This window comes from Rhincodon typus, chromosome 2 (assembly GCF_021869965.1).
Source record: "Rhincodon typus isolate 14 chromosome 2, sRhiTyp1.1, whole genome shotgun sequence".
Taxonomy (NCBI): domain Eukaryota; kingdom Metazoa; phylum Chordata; class Chondrichthyes; order Orectolobiformes; family Rhincodontidae; genus Rhincodon; species Rhincodon typus.
Genome location: NC_063333.1, coordinates 106,445,943 through 106,467,042, shown reverse-complemented (window position 1 = coordinate 106,467,042; position 21,100 = coordinate 106,445,943). Strand labels below are relative to the sequence as shown.

The 21,100-nt window shown below is 40.4% G+C and overlaps 1 protein-coding gene across 1 annotated transcript in view; it reads right to left on the bottom strand.

Moving 5' to 3' along the window:
- The window catches only part of LOC109920816 (lysophosphatidylcholine acyltransferase 1), a 134,079-nt gene that overhangs the window by 81,692 nt on the left and 31,287 nt on the right, over positions 1–21,100 (bottom strand). Inside the window, exon 3 of the mRNA XM_048608659.1 lies at positions 17,225–17,439. Within this exon, the coding sequence (XP_048464616.1) occupies positions 17,225–17,439 (215 nt within the window). The remainder of the gene's footprint in view (positions 1–17,224; positions 17,440–21,100) is intronic.

Genomic DNA, 21,100 nt, shown 5'->3' with positions numbered 1-21,100 from the left:
AGAAGATACTGATTCTAAATAACTGGCAAAAGAACCAGAGACAACATGGAGGAAAAAAAAATTATGCAGCAAGTTGTTAGGATCGAGAATGTAGTGTGTGGAGGGCTTTCAAATGGGAATTTCTTAATTATCTTAAATATTTGCAGGTTATGGGAGAAGGCAGTGAATTAAATTAGCTGCTAAAACAGAACTGTGGATGCTGGGAATCTGAAACAGAAGTAGAAATTGCTGGCAAAACTCAGTAGACCTGGCAGCATTTGATGGAGGGTAGAGTACAGTTAACACTGAGTCCAGTAACTCTTCATTAGAACTGATAACAGCTAGGAAAAAGTGATTTTTTTTTCTCTCCTTGTCCAGTCCCTTCCCACTTACATCCTATGATTCTTATGATGCTTTACGCTGGTTTCAAAATTTCCAGTTCGTGGGCAGCAGCCACCTCATCTTCACCAAGGACATGCGATCCCTTTACATGGCCAGCTCCCATCAGGATGGTCTTTGGGCTCTCCACATCTTCCTGGATAAAAGGCCTGAGCTGGCCCCATCCACCACCACCCTTTTCTGCCAGGCCAAGCTCATCTTAACTTTGAGCAACCTCTTCTTCAACTCCTCCCACTTTCTTCAGATCTAAGATGGAGCCATGGGTACCCAAGTGGGCCACAGTTATGCCTGTCTCTTTGTGGGGGTACATGGAATATTCGTTGTCCAGTCTGATTCAGGCCCCTTCTCAACTCTTTCTCTGGTACATTAATAACATCATTGGTGCAACATCCGTCTCTCATTCAGACTAGGAAAAACTTCAATGTTACTTCCAAATTCCACTCTGCTTTCACTTTCATCTGGTTCATCTCAAATTCCTTATTTTCCTTCCTCAACATTTCTGGGGATAGGCTGGCCACTGATATCCATTACAAAACCACCAACTCCCACAGTTACCTAGACTTTACATCCTCACAACCTGCTTCCATCCCATTCTCCTAGTTTTTAACCTATTCATCACATCTGTTCTGATAATGCCATCTTTTGCAACAGGGCCTCAAACATACACCTTGATGCCCCCAACTGAGGATTCCCTGCTACAGGGAATCTACAGAGCCTTTAGCGGTGTCTGATCCATTTCCCGCAATCTGCCCTCCCTGCTTTTCTTCCCTTCAACAACAATGATAGGGTCCCCTAGTCCTCACTTACCTCCCCACCAGCCTCCACACTGTTAAGCCGACATTTCTGTTGCTACCAGCTAGATGCTAATGTCTAGATATTTTTCTCTACCTTCTGTCAGCCTTCCTCCAGGCCACCCTGGTGCACTTCTCCATTCTTAACACCTCCCCACACCCCATGCAATCAAAGAAGATGTATCACCTGCCCATTTACCTTTCCCCTCCTCACTATCCTAGGCCCCAGACATATCTTCCAGATGAAGCAATGATGTAGTTGTAACTTCATTCCATCTAATCTACTATATTCACTGTTCACAGTGCAGTCTTCTCTACACTGGGGACACAAAACACAGACTGGGTGACTGTTTTACAGAACACCTATGTTCTGTTCATAAAAATGACCAGAGCTTCATTCCCTGAAAACAATTCTGTTGCAGGCCTGCTACAGTGTTCCAGCGAGCCTCAGCGCAAGCTCAAAGAACAGCATCTCATTTTCTGCTTGGGATCCTGCAGCCTCTAGGACTCAACAATAACTTTAGAGCCTGATTCCCACCTTCCATGTTTTGCACCCATCCCCACAACTGGTCCAATTATGACACAGGTTACTTTTAGCACTGCTAGCCCATTCTCACCCACTGTCAGGCCTATCACATTACACGAACTGCTTTCAGCAGTCTACCAATCTCTCCTATTCTCAGCTCTCTTATTAATCAGCTTCTCCTCTGTACTGGCCTGTCAATAATCCCAATGTTTGCCTATCCCTTCCATATCTCTCTCTAGACTGTGTCTCCACTTATCTGCTCACCTCTCTACACTCTTCACTTCCAAACCCCTGCCCCAACCTAGTCTTCCGCATTAATATCAATTCTTTTCTAGCAGCTGCTATCAGTTCCAATGAAGCATCACTAGACTCAAAATGTTAACTCTGCTTTCTCCCCACTAAACTACCAGACCAGCAATTTCCGTTTTTGACGGAGATTAGCTGGAAGGCTTGAGAGCTGACAGGGACTCAACAGGCTGAACTGCTTATAACTGGGCTGTAATCATTTGAATGGTCATATTTAAATTTAATCCTAAGATTTGGTTTTGATTTTGATTTAATTCTGGCTTGTACATTCCAGATTTTTAATTCTGGTCACCACATTTTACGAAGGATATGTTGATCTTTCAAAGTCCGTAGAGGGATTTCCAAGAAAGGATCTGCGGACAAGAGATTTTAGCAACAAGGTTAAGTTGGAGAGGTGCCACATGAAATCAGTAGAAATAGCAGGATACATCAGATGAACGTGTGGCTGGAAATATGGTGCAAAGGGTAGGGTCTCAGATTCCTGTGACATTGGGACTGGATTTGGGGGGAGGTGGGTCAAAGTACAAACTGGACAGGTTACGCCTGGGCAGGAGCAGGACTGATCTCTAAGGGTGTGTTTTTGCTACTGTGGTTGGGCAGGCTTAAACTAGAATGGCAGTGGGATGGGAACCTAAGCAGGATAACAATGCAGGGCAAAGAGAAACTAGGACAGTAATAATAAAAAAGAACAGTAAAACACAAAAAACAAAAACAGGCAGGATGTTAATATAAAGTGAGAGATAAATAGAGTTCCAGTACCAAGAGAACTCAGCAAGATGAAAAACAGCAAATAGGCAAGCCTAAAGTCTTTGCCACAAAGTCACAGAGCACGGAAACAGGCCCTCGGTCCAACCAGCCCACGTTGAACATAATCCCAAACTAAACTAGTCCCACCTGCCTGCTTCTGGCCCACATCATTCTAAACCTTTCCTATTCATGTACTTGTCTAATTGTATTTTAAACATTAAATATTAACTGTGCCCGTATCCTGCATTTTAAAGCACAAAGTATTTGGGATAAGGTAGACAAACTGACGCCACAAATCAAGGTAAATGGATGCAACCTCAGCCATTACAGATACACATTTACAAGGAGATCAAAACTGGGAACAAAGAACAATACAGTACAGGAACAGACCCTTCAGCCTCCAAGCCTGCACCAACACATTTTGCCCTTCCATCCTAAAACGGTCTTCACTTACAAGATCTGTATCGCTTTATACCCTTCCTATTCAGGTATTCATCCAGGCGCTTCCTGGATGCTGCTATTGTGTCCGCTTCCACCACCTCCTCTGGCAGCGCGCTCCAGACACTGAGAACCCTTTGTGAGAAAAACTTGTCTCATACATCTCAAACTTCACCTTGAACCCAAGTCCCCTAGCAATTGACCCCTCCACCTGGGGGAAAAAGCCTCAAACTTTCCACACTATCCATGCCATTCTCGATCTTATAAACTTCTATCAGGTCACCCCTCAACCTCCTGCATTCCAGTGAAAACAAATCCAGTCTATCCAACCTTTCTTTGTAGCTAAAATCCCCCACAGCAGGCAATATCCTGGTAAACCTTGTCTGTACCCTCTCCAAAGCATCCACTTCACTCTGGTAGTGTGGTGACCAGAACTGTACGCATTATTCTAAGTGTGATCTAACTAAAACTCTATAAAGCTGCAGCATAAGCCATCTATGCTTATACTCAATGCTTCTTCCAATGAACGCCATAGGCCTTTTAACTACTTCATCTGCCCACTCTTCCACCTTCAGTGACCTGCAGACCTGCGTGCCCATATCCCTCTGTAGATTCATACCCCGAGAGTTTCTGCCAATCACTGTATAATTTCCATCTGTACTTGACCTTCCAAAACCCATCACCTCACATTTGTCCAGATTAAACTCGTTCTGCCACTTTTCTGCCCATGCCTCCAACTGATACATGTCCTACTGTATCCTCTGACAATCCTCCTCACTATCTGCAACCCCATCGATTTTTGTATCGTCCACTTAATTAGATTATCCACGTTTTCCTCCAAATTACTTATTTATGTAGACCACGAACAGAGGTCCCAGCACTGATCTCTGTGGAACATCACTAGTTACAACCCTCCATTCTGAAAAGGATCCTTCCAAAACCACCCAATCTCTTATGACTAAGCCAGATTTGAATCCACCTTGCCAATTCACATCTAATACCATATGAATTCACCTTTTGTTCTAGTCTACCATGAGGGACTTGTCAAAGGCTTTATTGAAGTCTATGTAGACAGTAGCAATCACTTTTCCCTCATTACTCATCTTAATCATCTCAAAAAAAATTAGTCAAGTTAGTGAGGCACGATCTCCCCTGCAAAAAACCATACTATCACTAATAAGCTCACTTACTTCTAAATGCGTATGGATCTTATCCCTGAAAATCTTTTCCAACAGTTTCCCTACCATCGATGTAAGGCTGACAGGCCTATAATTTTCCTGGATTATCCCTGCTACTTTTCTTAAACAATGGGACAATTCTCTCGTCCTCTGGGACCTCATCTGTGACCAAAGAGGATACAAAGATTTCTGACAATGCTCCAGCAATTTGTTCTCCTGCCTCACATAATATTCTGGCATAGGTCCCATCAGGACCTGGGGACATATCTATCTTAATACTTTTTAAGACACACAAAACCTCTTCCTGCACTTAGGAATTCAACACTCCTTTCCCCGAGATCATTGTCCACCAATTCCTTCCCTTCAGTGAAAACTGAATATTCATTTAGGCCACCACCTACCGCTTCTGGTTCCACACAGATTCTCTCCTTTGACCTTGAGTGGGAAAACGTTAACTTTGTTTTTTCCTTCACAGGTGCTGCCAGACCGGTTGAGCTTTTCCAGCAAATTTGTTTTTGTTCCAGGCTCAATGTTAGGTTCAACAATTTCAACATAACTGATGTCCCCATTTTGTTTCTTTATTCTCAGTTGGCTTTGGTTCTTCTTTAAGCTTTCGCTTTTCACTTGCATGAGGCACTTTATCTTATTCTACCAGTCAGATTTCTCTGGCCACATTTTGTTTCCTTGCTTGTCCCATTACTAATCTAACCTGTTCTGAGGAAAGGTCACTCAACCAGTAACATTAACTCTAATTTCTCTCCATAGATGCTGCCAGACTTGCTGAACTTTTCTAGCAATTTCTATTTCTGTCTTGGATTTACAGCATTCGCAGTTTATTCAGATCCCATTACTAAACTGTTTGACCTTGCATGATCAAAGCTTTTGTCATTTAAAATGAAACAATGATGCAGATCTGAAACAAAGACAGCATCTGTGGAGAGAACAACACAGCCAACATTTTGAGCCCAGTGATCCAGGCTAAGATTCTGTTCTGATGAAGGGTCACCAGACTTGAAACATTAGCTCTGTTTTTCTCTCCACAGATGTTGCCAGATCTGTCAAGTTTCTCCAGCACTTTGCCTTTGCCTCATAATTTAATCTCTTTTGGCCTTTCATCCCAAGGCAGACTATTCTCTTATTTTTCTCCCATTCTCCCCTTTTACCTGCCGAATACCTATTACCTCTACCGTTTCCCACTTTGTGATGAGAGGTCATCAACGCAATACAGTAGAGCTATTTCTCACTACAGCTGATACTAGATGTGATGAACATATCCACTTTTGCAAATTATGTTTTATATGCATGTTCAGCCTAGATTATAATGAAACCTGAAGCTAAGTGACCCTGTCAGGAAACCACTAGTGGACAGATTGCTGACTGGAATAAAGTAAACACTGTTGACCATTCTTGCTGATGTTTAGGAGTAGGGCTGATAGGGCAATAATTGTATGAGTTGGATGAGTTGAGTCAACAATGACAGCCTTTGACAAGATACAGCATTCAAACAGATCTGGCAAGTAGTCAATAAAGCTGAAATCAATGAGGTCCAAGGAGTCTCCCCATTGGCTAGTGTCATCATGAAGTTAGATCATAATGGCAGTTGGAGGGTAATTATATCATTTCCAGGACATTGTTACAAGGGCTCTCACAGATGTGCACAGACCATATCAGCTCCTGCTGCTTCATAAATGACTGCCTTGCCAAGAGGCCAGAAATTGCCTGGATACATCCAGAACTGAACTTTGACAATGTTTACACCACACAAGTACAAGGTAGTAACCATCAGCAATGAGAACAAAACTAATAACCTCTCCATGATACTTCAACATCCTGTAGGTTACTACCAACCAGAAACTCAGCTAGACTAGCCATATAAATTCTACAGATACTATAATAACTCAAAGGCTTGGTATTCTACAGGGAGTTGACCACCTGCCCTGTAAAAGCTTTTACAGCTTTTACAAAGCACAAGTCAAGAATTTGATGGGATATTCTCCATTTGCCTGGAGAGGTGCAGGCAGCAACATCATCCAAAAAAATAATAATATTCAGGAAAAGGAAATTAATTTGATCTTTATCTACTATCTTGAGCATTCCACCTCCATCACTGGCATTTCACAAGACAAGCAGTACTAGTAAATACAGATTAAGCAAACTGCCAAGGTGGCAGCAGCTGCTGCCAGGAACAGAAGTTCCAAGTCATACACCAACCTAACATGGACATAATTATGCAAGACTGGATCAGTAACAGACCAAAAAATACTGGGGTTTACCATCATTAGAGTTCTACAGCATCCAGTAATATGTCCCACTGTCCTCTTTACTGAGGCACCTAGATTGGGTATTTAAATTACAATCTTGTTCATATCCAAAGTATCAATTTTTAAAAATCCAATCTTTAAGATAGAACATTTACCATAAAGTGTTCTAAGTGCTATAGTTGCACACTAGACTACAAAATTGATAACATGCTGAGGTTAAACATGTGTAGTGTCAATTAAATTGCTGCAAGTCAACAGTCTTCACTGCAGAAGACACTAACAGAATTCCAAATTAATTAAATACTCATGGGGCAAAAGGTGGACAGGAAATACCTACAATAAGTATTCATTAGAGAGAAAAAAAGTGTTAGGGAACCTAATGGGGATAAAGATCGATAAGTCCCCCAGACCTGATGGGAAGCATCCTAGGATATTAAAAGGAAGTAGCTATTGAGATAGTGGATGCGCTGGTAGTTGGCTTCCAGGAATCCTTAGAGTCCATAAAAGACACAGTCTATTGGGAAACTGCCCATGACAACTTTATTTAAAAACAGAAGAAAACAAAAACAGGTAACTCCAGACCAGTTAGCTTAATGTATATTACTGTAAATAAAGGAAATAACAGCAGAGCATTTAGAAACACAGATTCTATCAAGCAGAGTCAGCATGGCTCCATGAAGGGGAAATTATGGTAAACTTACTAGAATTATTTGAAGAACTAATAAAAAAAGGAAAAGCATTGGATGCAATATTTTCAGAAGCTGTTTGATAAGGTATCACATATTAGGCTGCTTAATAAGCACTCAGCCACTGGAGGTAGTGTATTAACATGGATAGAGGATTAGCTAACCAACAGAAGTTAGAGTTGGGATACGGGTGGCGTTTTTAGGATGGCAACTTGTAATTGGTCACAGGGAATCGGTGCTGGGCTACAATTATTTACCATGTATTAATGACTTAGATGAAGAAAGTCAATGCACTACAACCAAAAATAAGTGGAAAGGTAGTGGTGAGGATGACACAAAGTCTGCACAGGGATAGAGATGGGTTAAGTAAGTGGGCAAAACTTGCCAGATGAAATGTAATGTGAAATGAGGTTATCCATTTGACAGGAAGAAAAGAATAGTTGAATATTAGCTAAATAGAAAAAGACTGCAAAAAACCATGGAAGACATCAGGATCCTCATTTATGAATCACAAAGAGCTGGCATTCAAATTTCGTCGATAACAGGGAAGGAAAATGGCGTATTGGCCTTTATTTCAATAGAAATGGCATTTAAAGTAGGTCATTTTGTTAAAACTGCACGAGGCAGACCTCAGCCAGAATACCGTCAACAGTTTAGGCTACCTTATCCGAGGAAAGATATATTGGCATTGAAGGTAATAACAGAAGATTCACTAGACTGGTGCCAGGCATGGAGGGACTGTCTTATGAGAAGTTGAATAAGCTGAATCTGTAGTCATTGGAATATAAGAGAATGAGTGGCAAACTTAGTGAAACATACAAGATGCTTTGGGGACTTAACAAGGTACATGCGAAAAGGCTGTTCCCCCCGCCGTGGGAGGATCTAAGACTGGAGGATATGATCTCAGAATACGGGGTTGCATATTTAAGGAAGAGATGAGGAGGAATTTCTCCTCTCAGAGGATAATGAATCGCAGAGGGCTGTTGAGGCTGGTTCATTAAGTTTTAATCAGTAAGGGATTCAAGGGTTATGGAGAAAAGACAGGAAAGCAGTGTTGAGGATTATCAGATCAGCATGTTCTCACTGAATGGCAGAGTAGTCGTAATGGATTGAATGGCCTACTTCTGATCCTACACCTTGTGATTAAACATGGGATGCAAGACAAATCTCTATTATAGGGGAATCTATGGTTGGTATTGGAAAAACATTCCAAACAATCATCTAGGTTTTACAGCAACTCCCAAGGCTAAGATCACATGGTATATGGGGTTCAGTTTTCCATCGCGAGGTGATTGTTTGCATTTTAGCAGTCAATTGTGTTAAATCTCGCCAAGTTCATTAGATTCACAATAGCACTGCGGTCTCTGCCACACTTACTACAGATAAAGACAATGGATTGAGACCTAGAGGCTGAGGTGCACTCAGTGGAAGAGGCATGGTTAAACTGAAACCTCAGCTGGTTGAGATGAGAGCTCAGAGGGGAAAAAGGGTCAGGATATCCTTCACCTTTTTAATCCACTATCATAGCTCAGTTAAAACAAAATAACTAATTCCTCCCTTCCCTTCCTCAACATTTCTGTTTCCATTTCTGGGGATAGACTGGCCACTAATATCCATTACAAACCGACCGACTCCCACAGCTACCTGGACTATACATCCTCACACCCCACTTCCTGTAAAGACTCCATCGAATTCTCTCAGTTCCTCCGTCTCCGTCGCATATGTTCAGATGAGGCCAACTTCAACAAGGGAGCCTCCGAAATGTCCACATTCTTCCTCAACCGAGGATTCCCCAGCTCCATTGTTGACAGACCCATCTCCCGCACTTCTGCCCTCACCGCAACAGCGATAGGGTTCCCTTTATCCTCACCTACCATCCCACCAGCATCTACATCCAGAAGATCATCACACACCATTTCCGCCACCTCCAGCAAGATGCCACCACCAGACACATATTCCCCTCCCCTCCCTTGTCCGCCTTCCGTAGGGACCGTTCCCTCCGGGACACCCTGGTCCATACTTCCTTCACCCCCAACACCTCCCCACAGCCCTACGGCACCTTCCCCTGTAACCGGCGAAGGTGCAACACCTGTGCATTTACTTCCGCCCTCTCCAGTTTCCAAGGGCCCAAACATACCTTCCAGGTGAAGCAACACTTCACCTGCACTTCCAAGAATCTAGTCTACTGCATTCGCTGCTCACAATGTGGTCTCCTCCACATTGGGGAAATGAAGCATAGACTTGGCGACCGCTTCGCAGAACATCTACATTCTGCTTGCAAAAAAGACTCTGAAATACCTGTTGCCTGCCACTTCAATGCACCACCTTTCTCCCTGGCCAACATCCGTGTCTCCGGCTTGCTACAGTGTTCCAGTGAAGCCCAGCGCAAGCTGGAGGAACAACACCTCATTTTCCGCTTGGGGGACCCTACAGCCCTCCAGACTCAATATTGAGTTCAATAATTTTAGGGCCTAAACTCTCCCATGTCCCATCCCCCCACCCCACACACCAGGCCTTGTTACCACATAGTCTGCCACTACACACCCCCTGTTAGTCATTAACAGTCCCCATTAACAACTATTCACTCTCCCAGCCTGATCGTTAGCAACTCCTTTGTCTGTCCAACTGTCTTTCTCTCTCTTTGGGCTCTATCCTATCGTTTACTCCCTACCCCACCCACTCCCTATTTTCTGCATATCAAGTGACGTTTTCTCAGCCACCATCACTTCTGAGGAAGGGTCACTGGACCCAAAACGTTAACTGTTTTCTCCTCCACAGATGCTGCCAGACCTTCTGAGCTTTTCCAGCAACTTTGTTTTTGTTCCTGATTTACAGCATCCGCAGTTTTTGGTTTTTAACTAATTCCTCTGCCTAGCAAGGTCAGTAAAGATGAATACCCCTCAAGAGAATAGGTGGGCAAAGGCAAAGTGTGTGAAGATCAGAGCAACAAACAATTAGCAGTGTAACTTGAGGACTCTCGCATGTCCAATGGTCTAATTGATCCAATTTATTAAATGACATGCAATTCAAATTCCATTATTTTAAAAGTGAGGATTTTACAGGATACAATGTGCAGCTGGGACTTTGAGCACTGAATTTTCCACTTGTGAGGAACAACTTTTACATTAAGTAATTTATCATATGTTCTGTTTATAACAAATATAATAGTTGAATTAAAATGGATTTCCTCAAAACCGTAGGTCATTTTCTAGAAAAATGACACTTGATGCCATGTATTGCATGTTTCAATTACAATATGGCAATTAGATGAAAACTTCCCTTTAGCATGAATTCAAAGTTACAAATTGGATGCCTAAAACATGCCCTTTAATAATGTTATGGCTAAGATGGTTATGTTTTAAACTGTCACTTTTAATTCAAGTTAAGTGAGTATGTGATCACCTACTTGCTCTTCTGGCAGTTAGCCAATGTAATCTGGTTGCAATGGGGGCCCAGGGGTCCAAGGCAAACCTGACTGCACCTCAAATGCCAGTTTTCACAACTAGATACAAAGAAGGAGCAGCTGGCTTATTGTGAGTGGACTTAGAAAGCAAGTGTGCCTAGAACATGATAAAAAGAAACAGCACCTGATCCAAGCAACAGGCTATTCCCTGTTAAACCAAAAGCTGAACTTACATGGGAATGTGGTCATGTCAAAGAGAGAACCATTGGAAATTTAAAGACACAAAGATTCATCCATGGCATAGTCATGACGAGTCGCTGCTGGAATAGGCCTTGGTACTGAAGTAGATTCGGATGACAGAAATGATGTTCAACGAGTATTGAACATCATGACACAGCCAAAAAGGAAGAAGTGAGTCTATCGGAAGCTGGGACTGACTCAAAACTTGCTCTAAAGACTATGGCACAGATTTTTTGATGGTTGTTATTATTTCAGTATAGATGGGAGTTTTGCATAAGAGCAACGTATAGTTCCATTCGTAGCAGATTCCAAAAGAAATTGCCCAGGAAATTGAAGATTCTGCTGATCAATTCCTCCGTGGCTGGAATCCTCAAATTGTCCATTTAAATTGAAGAATTGAAGGGGTTTGGTTGAAATTAACTGAATAATTACGCTGGGAAAGTTAGACTATTAATTAGGTAAATTTAGAGTAATGATTCAACTGACTTATCTCACACATGCCTCACCTACACCTCACCCAGACCCTCTATGCCCAAGCAGCAGACCCTGATCCAACATCCCTGTGTCTCCCCAAGACCCAACATCCCTACCATTGGCACTCTCCTTGCTCAGAAACCAGTCACCTCTTCTTCCCCAGGATCCAACCCACTTGCCCCTTCTCCCATGACCTTTTTTCCACACCACTTTCCCCCACCATTCCAACATACCCCAAACATTGCACCACCTGGCATCCTTCCCACCCAGCACCCTATATACTTACTGCTTAACACTAACAGTCAAAGTGGCCATCAACCTTTACATTTCTGAAAATGGAAGGTGACTTACGGAAAAGGGACATGGATTTCATGATAACTCTCCAAAAAGTATCTGGGATGTTTGCATATGTAGATATCCTACATAAATACAACTTGCTGCTGTTGATGCATTCTCAAATCCACATTTAAAATTTTGCTATGTACACATTCTCAAAGCGTAGATCTCTCAGAAGAACAAGTCACGAATGGGCAAGAAAACAAGAAAGGAGAAAGATGAAAGGGTACAGCTGAGACAATAGGAGAAAACTTAGGATAAGATTGATAGGGAGAGAGGTGGTAGAAGAGGATGAGATCAGTAGAGAAATTGAAATAGGAGAGCAATCTTAAAGTAAAAAAACAGTCAATAAGAATTTACACAAAAGAAAAAGAAAAAGAAGAAAGTTGTTAAAGTGAATGTGGTCCTTTAGAAAGCAAGGCTGGGAATTAATAATAGAAAGCAAGCAAAGGGCAGAGACGTGAACAATTATTTTGTATCGGTCTTCACAGCAGAAAACATTTTAAATATAAATCCCAGCAATAGCAGAAAAGCAGGTGGCAAAAGGGATGGGATGAACTTCAAATTATCACAATAGGAAAACTAACAGGGCCAAAAGGTGACAAGTCCCCTGGATCTGATAGCCTACATCCTAGGATCCTAAAAAAGCTGACCACAGACAGTGGATGCACTGGTCGTAATTTCTAGAATTATTGTCTAGAATCTGAAACGGTCTCAAAGGATTGAAATTCTGCAAGTATAACATCTATTCAAGAAAGGAAGGCAGAATGCAGGAAACTGCAGGCTAATCACTCATCTGCCATTGGTAGAATGATAGAATCTATTGTTGAGGAGGTGCTTTTAGAAAATCACTGTACAGTCAGATAGAATCAACATCATTTTGTAAAAGGAAACTTTTGTTTAGCAATTTTAAGGTTCTTTATCAAAACTGGTTGTTACATCTGTAAAGTGTTACCAGTAGATATAATGGATTTAGTGTCCAAAGCGGATGCAACAACCAACTGCACAAAAGTTGGTGCTGTCAGACAGCTAACCACTGTGCCACTAGGGGACAGTTTAAAATTAAGGGGTCTCTCACTCAAGGCAGAGGAAAGTAAATTTCTTGATGGATATTTGCCACAATTATCCTCCTCAGATAGCATTTGTAGGATTATTTGGAAAACTAACATTTTACAATTCTCATTATAACTAAATTAAAACCAATATATTAATCTGACATTATAGTCTGCTTAAGCAGAGCCAATTTTGACATGCTAACATCTGTAACAAAGAAATGCACCATGGGATTACAAACAGAGTGAAGACAATAACTAACGTTTCAGAGTTACAGCTTCAAGGCTGAGAGGTGGCAGTTTTGTTTCTGACCCAGACTTCCATTGACTAGACAATGATGGTACACTCCCAAGCTCGTTATCCCTTTTCAAGGAATCACGACCACAGCTAGGCCCTTGAATTGATATATTAGAAAATTTTAGTAATTAACTAAATATAACTTATTTATTGGAGTTAATTTTGCAACAATGCAAGTTTGTAACTGCATAATCCTTAGACTTTATTAGATCCTATGCAACTTGTAGAAAGCATAATTTCTGATCTTGTGTGTTAAGGGAAAGTAAAAAAAGCAAATAGTTTCCAAGCATTCCACACAGCAGAATCAAACCGGGGGGAAAAACACAAAATGTTCAGTGATAAATGTGTTAAATAAAATGAAAGAAATGCAGATACTGGAAATCAGAAAAAAATATCAAATTGCTGGAAAAACACAGTAGGTCTGGCTGCATGTGGGAATAAACAACAGGCGGATATGGAGCCCAGAGAGGACTGCGATACGGCAGACAAAGGAATGGTGCAGGTCAGCCTGTGAGAATCAACAGCTCCTCATGGGGACCACTGGTAGTTGACAATGGCTTGATTGTGGTAACAGCCCATGTCAAGGCCTGGTGTACAGGGGTTGGGGGTAAGAATGTGGATGAGGTACTCAGGCCCTAAAATTATTGAACGTGACACTGTCTCCTGAAGGCTGCAGGGTTCCCAAGCAGAAAATGAGATGCTGTTTTTTCAGCTTGCGCTAAGCTTCGCTGGAGCACTGGAGCAAGCCTGAGACAGAGATGTTGGCCAGGAAACACAGTGATGTGTTGAAGTGGCAGGCAATGGGAAGCTTGGGGTCCTTTCTGCGGACAGAATGTAGATGTTCTGCAAAGCAATTGCCCAGACTGTTCCATTTCCTCAATACAGAGGAGACCCACATTTTGAGTACTGAATTTAGTAGAATATATTAGAATGTACAGGTGTTAGATTGCATGGGAAGGTGCCTTGGCATGTGGGGCGGCACTGGGAGTGAAGGAGAAGTGGATCAAGTTGTCACAGAGAGAATGGTCCCTGCGGAAAACTGACAAGGGAGGAGAGGGGAGGAGAGGGGAATATTTATCTGGTAGTGGCATCCTGTTGGAGGTGGTGGAAATGGTTGCTAATAATCCTTTGGTTGTGAATGCTGGTAGGGTGATAGGCGAGGACCAGGGGGACCTTTCAGTGTTGTGGAAGGATGTTTGATAAGTGTTTGATTCAATAGGAACTTCACCAATTAAGTAATGATTGACACCAAAGTTCATACATACCAATCTTTGAATTCATTTTGCATAAGCCTCCCTTTTCTTTTGAGAAAGAGCCGAATAATATTTATCTTAGAGTCAAAAATAACAAAATTTACTGAACAGGTTGGATCCATAGATAACTGACAACTTAAACCAGTCAAGAGACAATGGGGTGACATCAATTATTATCCACCACCCTCAAGAGCCAAATACAGACTGATAATACATCCCTTAAATCAATTAGCAATAAACTTAGCTTAGACCAAATCAGAATGTAATGATGTAATTGATAATCCATTGGCTTGAAAAGAGTTAATAAACTGTAGTGAAAAAAAATGCTGGCAATCACAGCGGGTCAGGAAGCATCCATAGAGAGACAGCAGCCTAACATTGTGCGTAGATGACTCTTCAGAGCTTTGTAATAAGCTGTAGCTTTCAATGATCAGGCCCCACATGTGAGCGCGTTTGTGGGGCTTTTGTGGCACAGTAGTTGAGTCCCTACCTCCGGATCAGGGAGGCCTGGGTTCAAGTCCCACCTATTACAGAGGTGTGCATATCTCTGAACAGGTTGATTAGAAAATAATCGGGCAGGAAGGAGGAGCCAGCCAGCACTCTAAGCTAAACCAGAAACCAAGAACCACGAACCACGAACCACAATACATTCATAAAATCACTGCCCTGCTTTTTGGTAAGTAATTTTATAACTTAAGAGTTTCCTACAACCAGAGTGTTGCCTTATTGGTTAAAATAAAATAAATCAATTAATTTTGGGATTTGAGTATTAGAACTCAAATCAGAGTCCCCACATTGAGTCTGCACTAACCCTCCAAAGAACGTCCCACACGGACCCTAACCTCGCACCCTATCCCCATAATCCTGCATTTACCATGGTTAATTCACTTAGCCTGCACATCCCTGGACACTATAGGGCAATTTACCATGGCCAGTTCACCTAACCTGTGCATCTTGTGGGAGGAAATCAGACAAACTAGTGGAAACCTATGCAGACCTGGGGAAAATGTGCAAAGTCCACACAGACCGTGCTGCCCTTAAAAGAACTTGCTTCAAAACTTATAGATTAGAGGCTGAGTCAGACAGCTGGAAATGAGCCAGACAAATTTTTCGTTCTTAAGTGAGTCAAGGGTTATGGGGACAGAAAGGAAAAAGTGGAATTAAGGCCATAGTTAGATCAGATATGATCTTACTGAATGTTAGAGCACACTCAATAGGTGAAATTGCTTACTTCTCTCATGATTCGCAAGTTATACATCTTGATCAGCAGCAGACACGGAATAGTTCAGAAATCGTGGAAGAAAATTAGATGAGTCATGGTGATGTCCACACTAGTTTTAAAAAATAATGCAATTTGAATTCGCAATTTGATTTGGCTGTTCATAACTTGGGGGTGCTCGCTCCACTGAGCCTTTGGAAACTGAATGGCTTCTTCAGTTGTAGGCATGGACTATGAATATGGAAGCTGTTGGAAACTTAACTAGGCAGAAAACTATAGTGAATATTTTGAAAGCTTGTGTGTACCATTACATGACGATATCACCCTGAACTGATTCACTTCCGTACTACCTATAAAATATATTCCATGCAATTCTGTGACTCATTAGAATTTTACAATATAGTATACACACAATTATGAAAAATACATTGTTGGAACAAGGTTAATCTTAACACTAATTATTAAAGGATATAAAAGCGGAAGTTTTCACATCACTGAAATAAGCTGGCCGTTATTAGACTAATGAATAAGTGCTTTAACTTCAAATAACGCAGATCTTGCTAATGTCGATCTTGCCTTGTGCAATGTAACCTGTACGTCTCCAAGTTTCTTTTTACACCCTTTGATCTGTATGTCCTTGCATACTATGATCTGCCTGTACCGCTCATAAACAAAACTTTTCACTGTACTTAGATATACATGATAAATAAATCAACTGAATAACAAATAACAAAGTGGATATCTGAATGACTGAAACTGTAATCTTAAGCTGCTGAGAAGCATCTTAACGTGTGATCATAACACTCAAACTACTTTCTATCACTATCTGAACCTCAGGATGAGTGCACTAATTCTTTAGCATTCTGTAAAGTAGATTTATACTGCTAAATATTTGAAAAGCTGAATATTAAATAAGGATTGCACTGTGTGTTCAGACTACAAATCAGCCCAGAGAAGAGAATTGATTAGCACTGTCACAACAGTGTAACTTAGTTTATTCAGCAACACAAATAAAGCATTAGCAAATTCAACTGCCTTTTGGACACTTCCATGCCAAAACATTTCTGCTAAATAAAAAAAAAAATTACACGTGCATGCTTGTTTGTAAAATCTTCCGTGTTAAAGCGTTCATGGGAATCTTGTCATAAATACTCAATATGAAATAACTATGGCATTTGAAGATTCTTGACTAAATGGCTGCATTGCAACTGCTTATTAAAAGATTAATACATAATTAAAATGGTTACCAAAATTGTAACGCTTGAGTAAATAGATTTGTGTGTAAACTGAATCTCCCATCAGAACAGTGTAGAAACATTATGCTGTTGTTTCTGGCAATCGGTGGAAAAAATAAACCAGTGGTTTATGAAAGTCACCTAACTACAATGCAACAGTAATGTGAATTTACCAGCCACACTTCAGGAATAAGTTCTGGTTTTCCAATTCTTTTATGACTCAGCTTTCAATACCTGAAATCAATGAACATGATACAGATATACATAAATGGGTCAACTGCCAATGATGTTAGTAAATGGTGAGTACAGGGTCAGTACAGTAGTCTTGCAGTAACAGGCATGGTGACCAATTCCTGCAATTTTACATCCATTACATCATCATGTTCAGTAAAGAATTACTTACTTCCCCATATAGGAATGTCTTTGCTTTCTGCCTTCATTACAATGGAAGCCATGGTCATGGTAACTGGAATTGCATCAAAATATGAAGAATGTGGTGCTAATGTCATTATAGGTGCTTCTTTGGGCAAAGCACGGCGCCCTTTTATACTCATCCAATGAAAGCCACCCGCAAACCACATAGCTCTCATTATCACTTTCAGCAAAAAATCCAATGTCCTACAAAACACAAAATATAAATATGTCAAAGACCACAATTTTCAAGCAAATGATGCATTTTAGAATCCAACAGTTGTGAAACCAGAGAACTTGCAAAATCTTCTATCAAACTTAGGTCTGAACTGTCGTATCAGGCTTGAAATGTTCATGCAGTTTTTTGTTCCACAAGTCTGACCAGACCCACTGGTTTTTCCAGTACTTTTTTGTTTCAGATCTCTAACATCTGCAGTATTTTGCTTCTATTTCTATCAATTTAAGTTGTTTATCAACTTGAATCAACAGCACTGGTGCGTTCCTTTAGCAGAGGTGGCAAAGGACTCTAGATTCACTTCATATATCAACTTGAGGAAAATAACAATTTATTCTTACATTTCCAATTAAATGATGGAACTCGTTTACTTATGAGAATCACTAAGTAATAGTGGGTTTTCTCCTTGATCTGCCTCAGTCCTCCTGCAATAATTAGAGGTTGGAAATTCTTAGTATTCTAATTTGTAATAGAATTCTGTGTCACTTAACAGGAATCCAAATCATGAAGGCCAGAAGAACAAGCGATTCAATGAATTTGACGATAATCTGCGAGATCATTTTCCTTAAACCTGCTAAAAAAAAATTGGTCCTTGAACACCATGGACAGCAACAGCAATTGGTGGTGTTTCCATGCAAGCTTGATTCCAATGCTCATACTATCAAGTTAGAAATACAGCTTTGATCCTTCATGGCCATGGAGTCAAAATTCTGAAATTCCACAATACACTGAGTATACCAACACAAAAAGGACTGCAATGGTTCATGTGATTGATCATCTCCTCCTTGAAGGCAATGAGAGATGGATGATAAAACACTGCCATTGTAATACCCACATCCCATGAAATCAAGGAAATAAAAGATTTATTCGACAGATTCAAAACATGGTGCAGTGTAATGTTAATTGATTGCTACTTCAGTAATATTTTTCTTTTTTATTGCACAATCAACTGATCCACATAATGGGAATTTTGGAATCATGGTAAGTAGTATCTACTGGACAAAAAGTATTGCATTCATGACAACAAAACCAATTTAATATAAAACTTGTGAAACTATTAAACTGCAGACTTGAGAACAGAAGACAGAACATGCTGTTATAAAAGTTGAAACCTCAAAATGTATTGAGTACCTCTTTCAAATCAAGAACAACAAAATAGGTGGTCAAATATAAACTGCGTAGTCCAGACCAGAATTTACATAGATCCCTGTAATGTTAACATTAGACTATTAAGCAATAATGACAGTAATTTCCTATCAAACATTATAAACTTTAAAGACTAGATGGTTCTATGAAATTTCAGTTATGCAATATGCTTAACAGCTGTTCACATGTCATGAGCACATTTATAATATTCATTCTAAAATGGAAAAAGTATGTGCATAATTTTACCCTGATACAAAGTCTTTCATTATGCTTGCATTAAAGCTCTCACTAAAAGACTAAGTTTTATCTAATCTTTCTCCCTGCAAACAGGCTCACCGGCAGAAGATTAAACTCTATCTCCACCTGTGTTTCTCCGTCTGGCCTGAAGTGGAAGCTACATTGGAAAATTGTTTTCTTGAATAAATTAAAAGCTGAGCTTTGGAAGCAAATTCTACAACAAAAGTAAAACAGTTGCTTCTGAACTGGATGAAATGTTTTTTCTGTCCAACAGCAAGTCAATGGATGACTACATATTTCTATTAACCCTAAGAATCAATGTAATATTTCTTAAGATTAACCATGGTATTTTAGGGAAAACTAATGAGGAGATTAGCCCCAATTCCATGTCTCATATGTGAAAATCAGAACACAAGTGAGAAGGTACCAAAGCTCTCACATGGCAAAAAAAAATACATTTCTCCTTCCCTCCCCCAATTTTTTAACCTTTAAGATATAAATACTCAAATGGTGCCAGCTCACCAAACACATTAGAAGTAAATGATTTTAAGGCAGTAAAGGGTAGGAAAAAGCAAGGCTTGTTCAAATTAGCCAGCGCCAGATATACTTCTGGAATAGCAACAGTTAATACCCTCGATACTGGGAAGCTTGACTCAGATACAGTCCCTACAGCAAAAAGTGTAAATAATTCTAAGTATGAGAAACTGAGACCAAGCAAACTAGTAAGCTAGGACAGGAATCATCTCAAGTGATTCTAGAAGCTTTTGAAACCCCTCCAGAACAAAACCAATCTGGCCAGAAGTCACAATACTAGGTCATATTCCAACAGGTTTATTTGAAAATGCAAGCTTTCGCAGCATAGCCACTTCAAGAGAAGTGAGAAAGAAGCATACAGAACACAGATTAAGTAAAAGATCAAAAGGTCACACAACTGATGAAGATGTATTAGCAAACCTAAGTTGCTGTTAAATTTTTAATCAGTTAGAAGGTTTTAACTGATTAATATGTATATATAAATCCACGAATGTCTTTCAAGTCACTGCCCTGAGAGAATTAAAAGGTTTTATCAGTGTAAAGCAGAGGTGATATTTTAGGTCAGACAATGCACGTTAGGTGTGAGGCCATGTTTAGAACCTGTGTGTGTTTTGGCTTGGAGTCAGCCTGATTTTACTTCTAAAGAAGGAATGTATAACATGCCAGAATGACTGACTGTCCATTAATTGTGTGCTTTTTAAACAAAATAGCACAAATTCACCCCATGGATTTCTATGGGCGGGTGTGTATGAGGGGAGAGACTGACAGAGAGACAGAGACAGAGTGTTTTTGCGAGGGAGAGAAGGAGAAAGAGAAAGTGTGTGTTCTCTCTTTCGTTCTCTTAGGGTAGCGACTTGAAAGAAATTTAGGGATTTACATATACATATTTATCATTTAAAACTGATTAACTGATTAATGATTTAATAACATTTTAGGTTTGTTTAACATATCATCTGTTGAGACCCTTTGGTCTTTTACTTATAAATTCTGTTTGCTTCTGTGTCACTTCACCTGATGAAGGGCCTATGCTCCAAAAGCTTGTGCTTTCAAATAAACCTGATGGACTATAAACTTTGTCGTGATTTCTGACCTTGTCCACCCCAGTCCAACACTAGCACCTCCACATCACAACAACCAATCTGATTATTGATTGCATATCCAATATCTCCAAGGAAGAGCGCAAAACCAAGCATGTATTACTAATGTTAGTTGGTTATTAACCATGATCAGTACTATCTTATAACTAGACATGTTTCAAGTGTCTCTCAAGGGGAGAGATGACAAGGCAAATAATTAAGGAAATGGGTAGGTGAAAGGGTGCCCTTGTGCCATCTCTGGAGGTTAACATTAGCCAGTAGGGTACTAGAAACCTGTGATGATAATAAAGGAAGACATTACATGGCAATGAAATCTATCCTAAGGAAGATTCACAATATTGGCAAGTATTATTAGGGTACATGGGTATCATTAAGTAACCCACCAATTCACTTGACTGTTATGAATAATACCAGGAAAGGAATTGATCTATCCCAATGTCATCAGCAGGGAGAGCACCAGGCATGTCCAGAAGAACTAACCAGGTAAAAAATTATGGATTGTGTTTTGTTACATTTGAGAACTGCTTGTTGTCGATTTTGCCTATGAATAATTATTTTCTGCAATATGCCATTATCTGGCAGATTATGTAGTGATTGCTTCTGCGAGTTACAGCGGGAA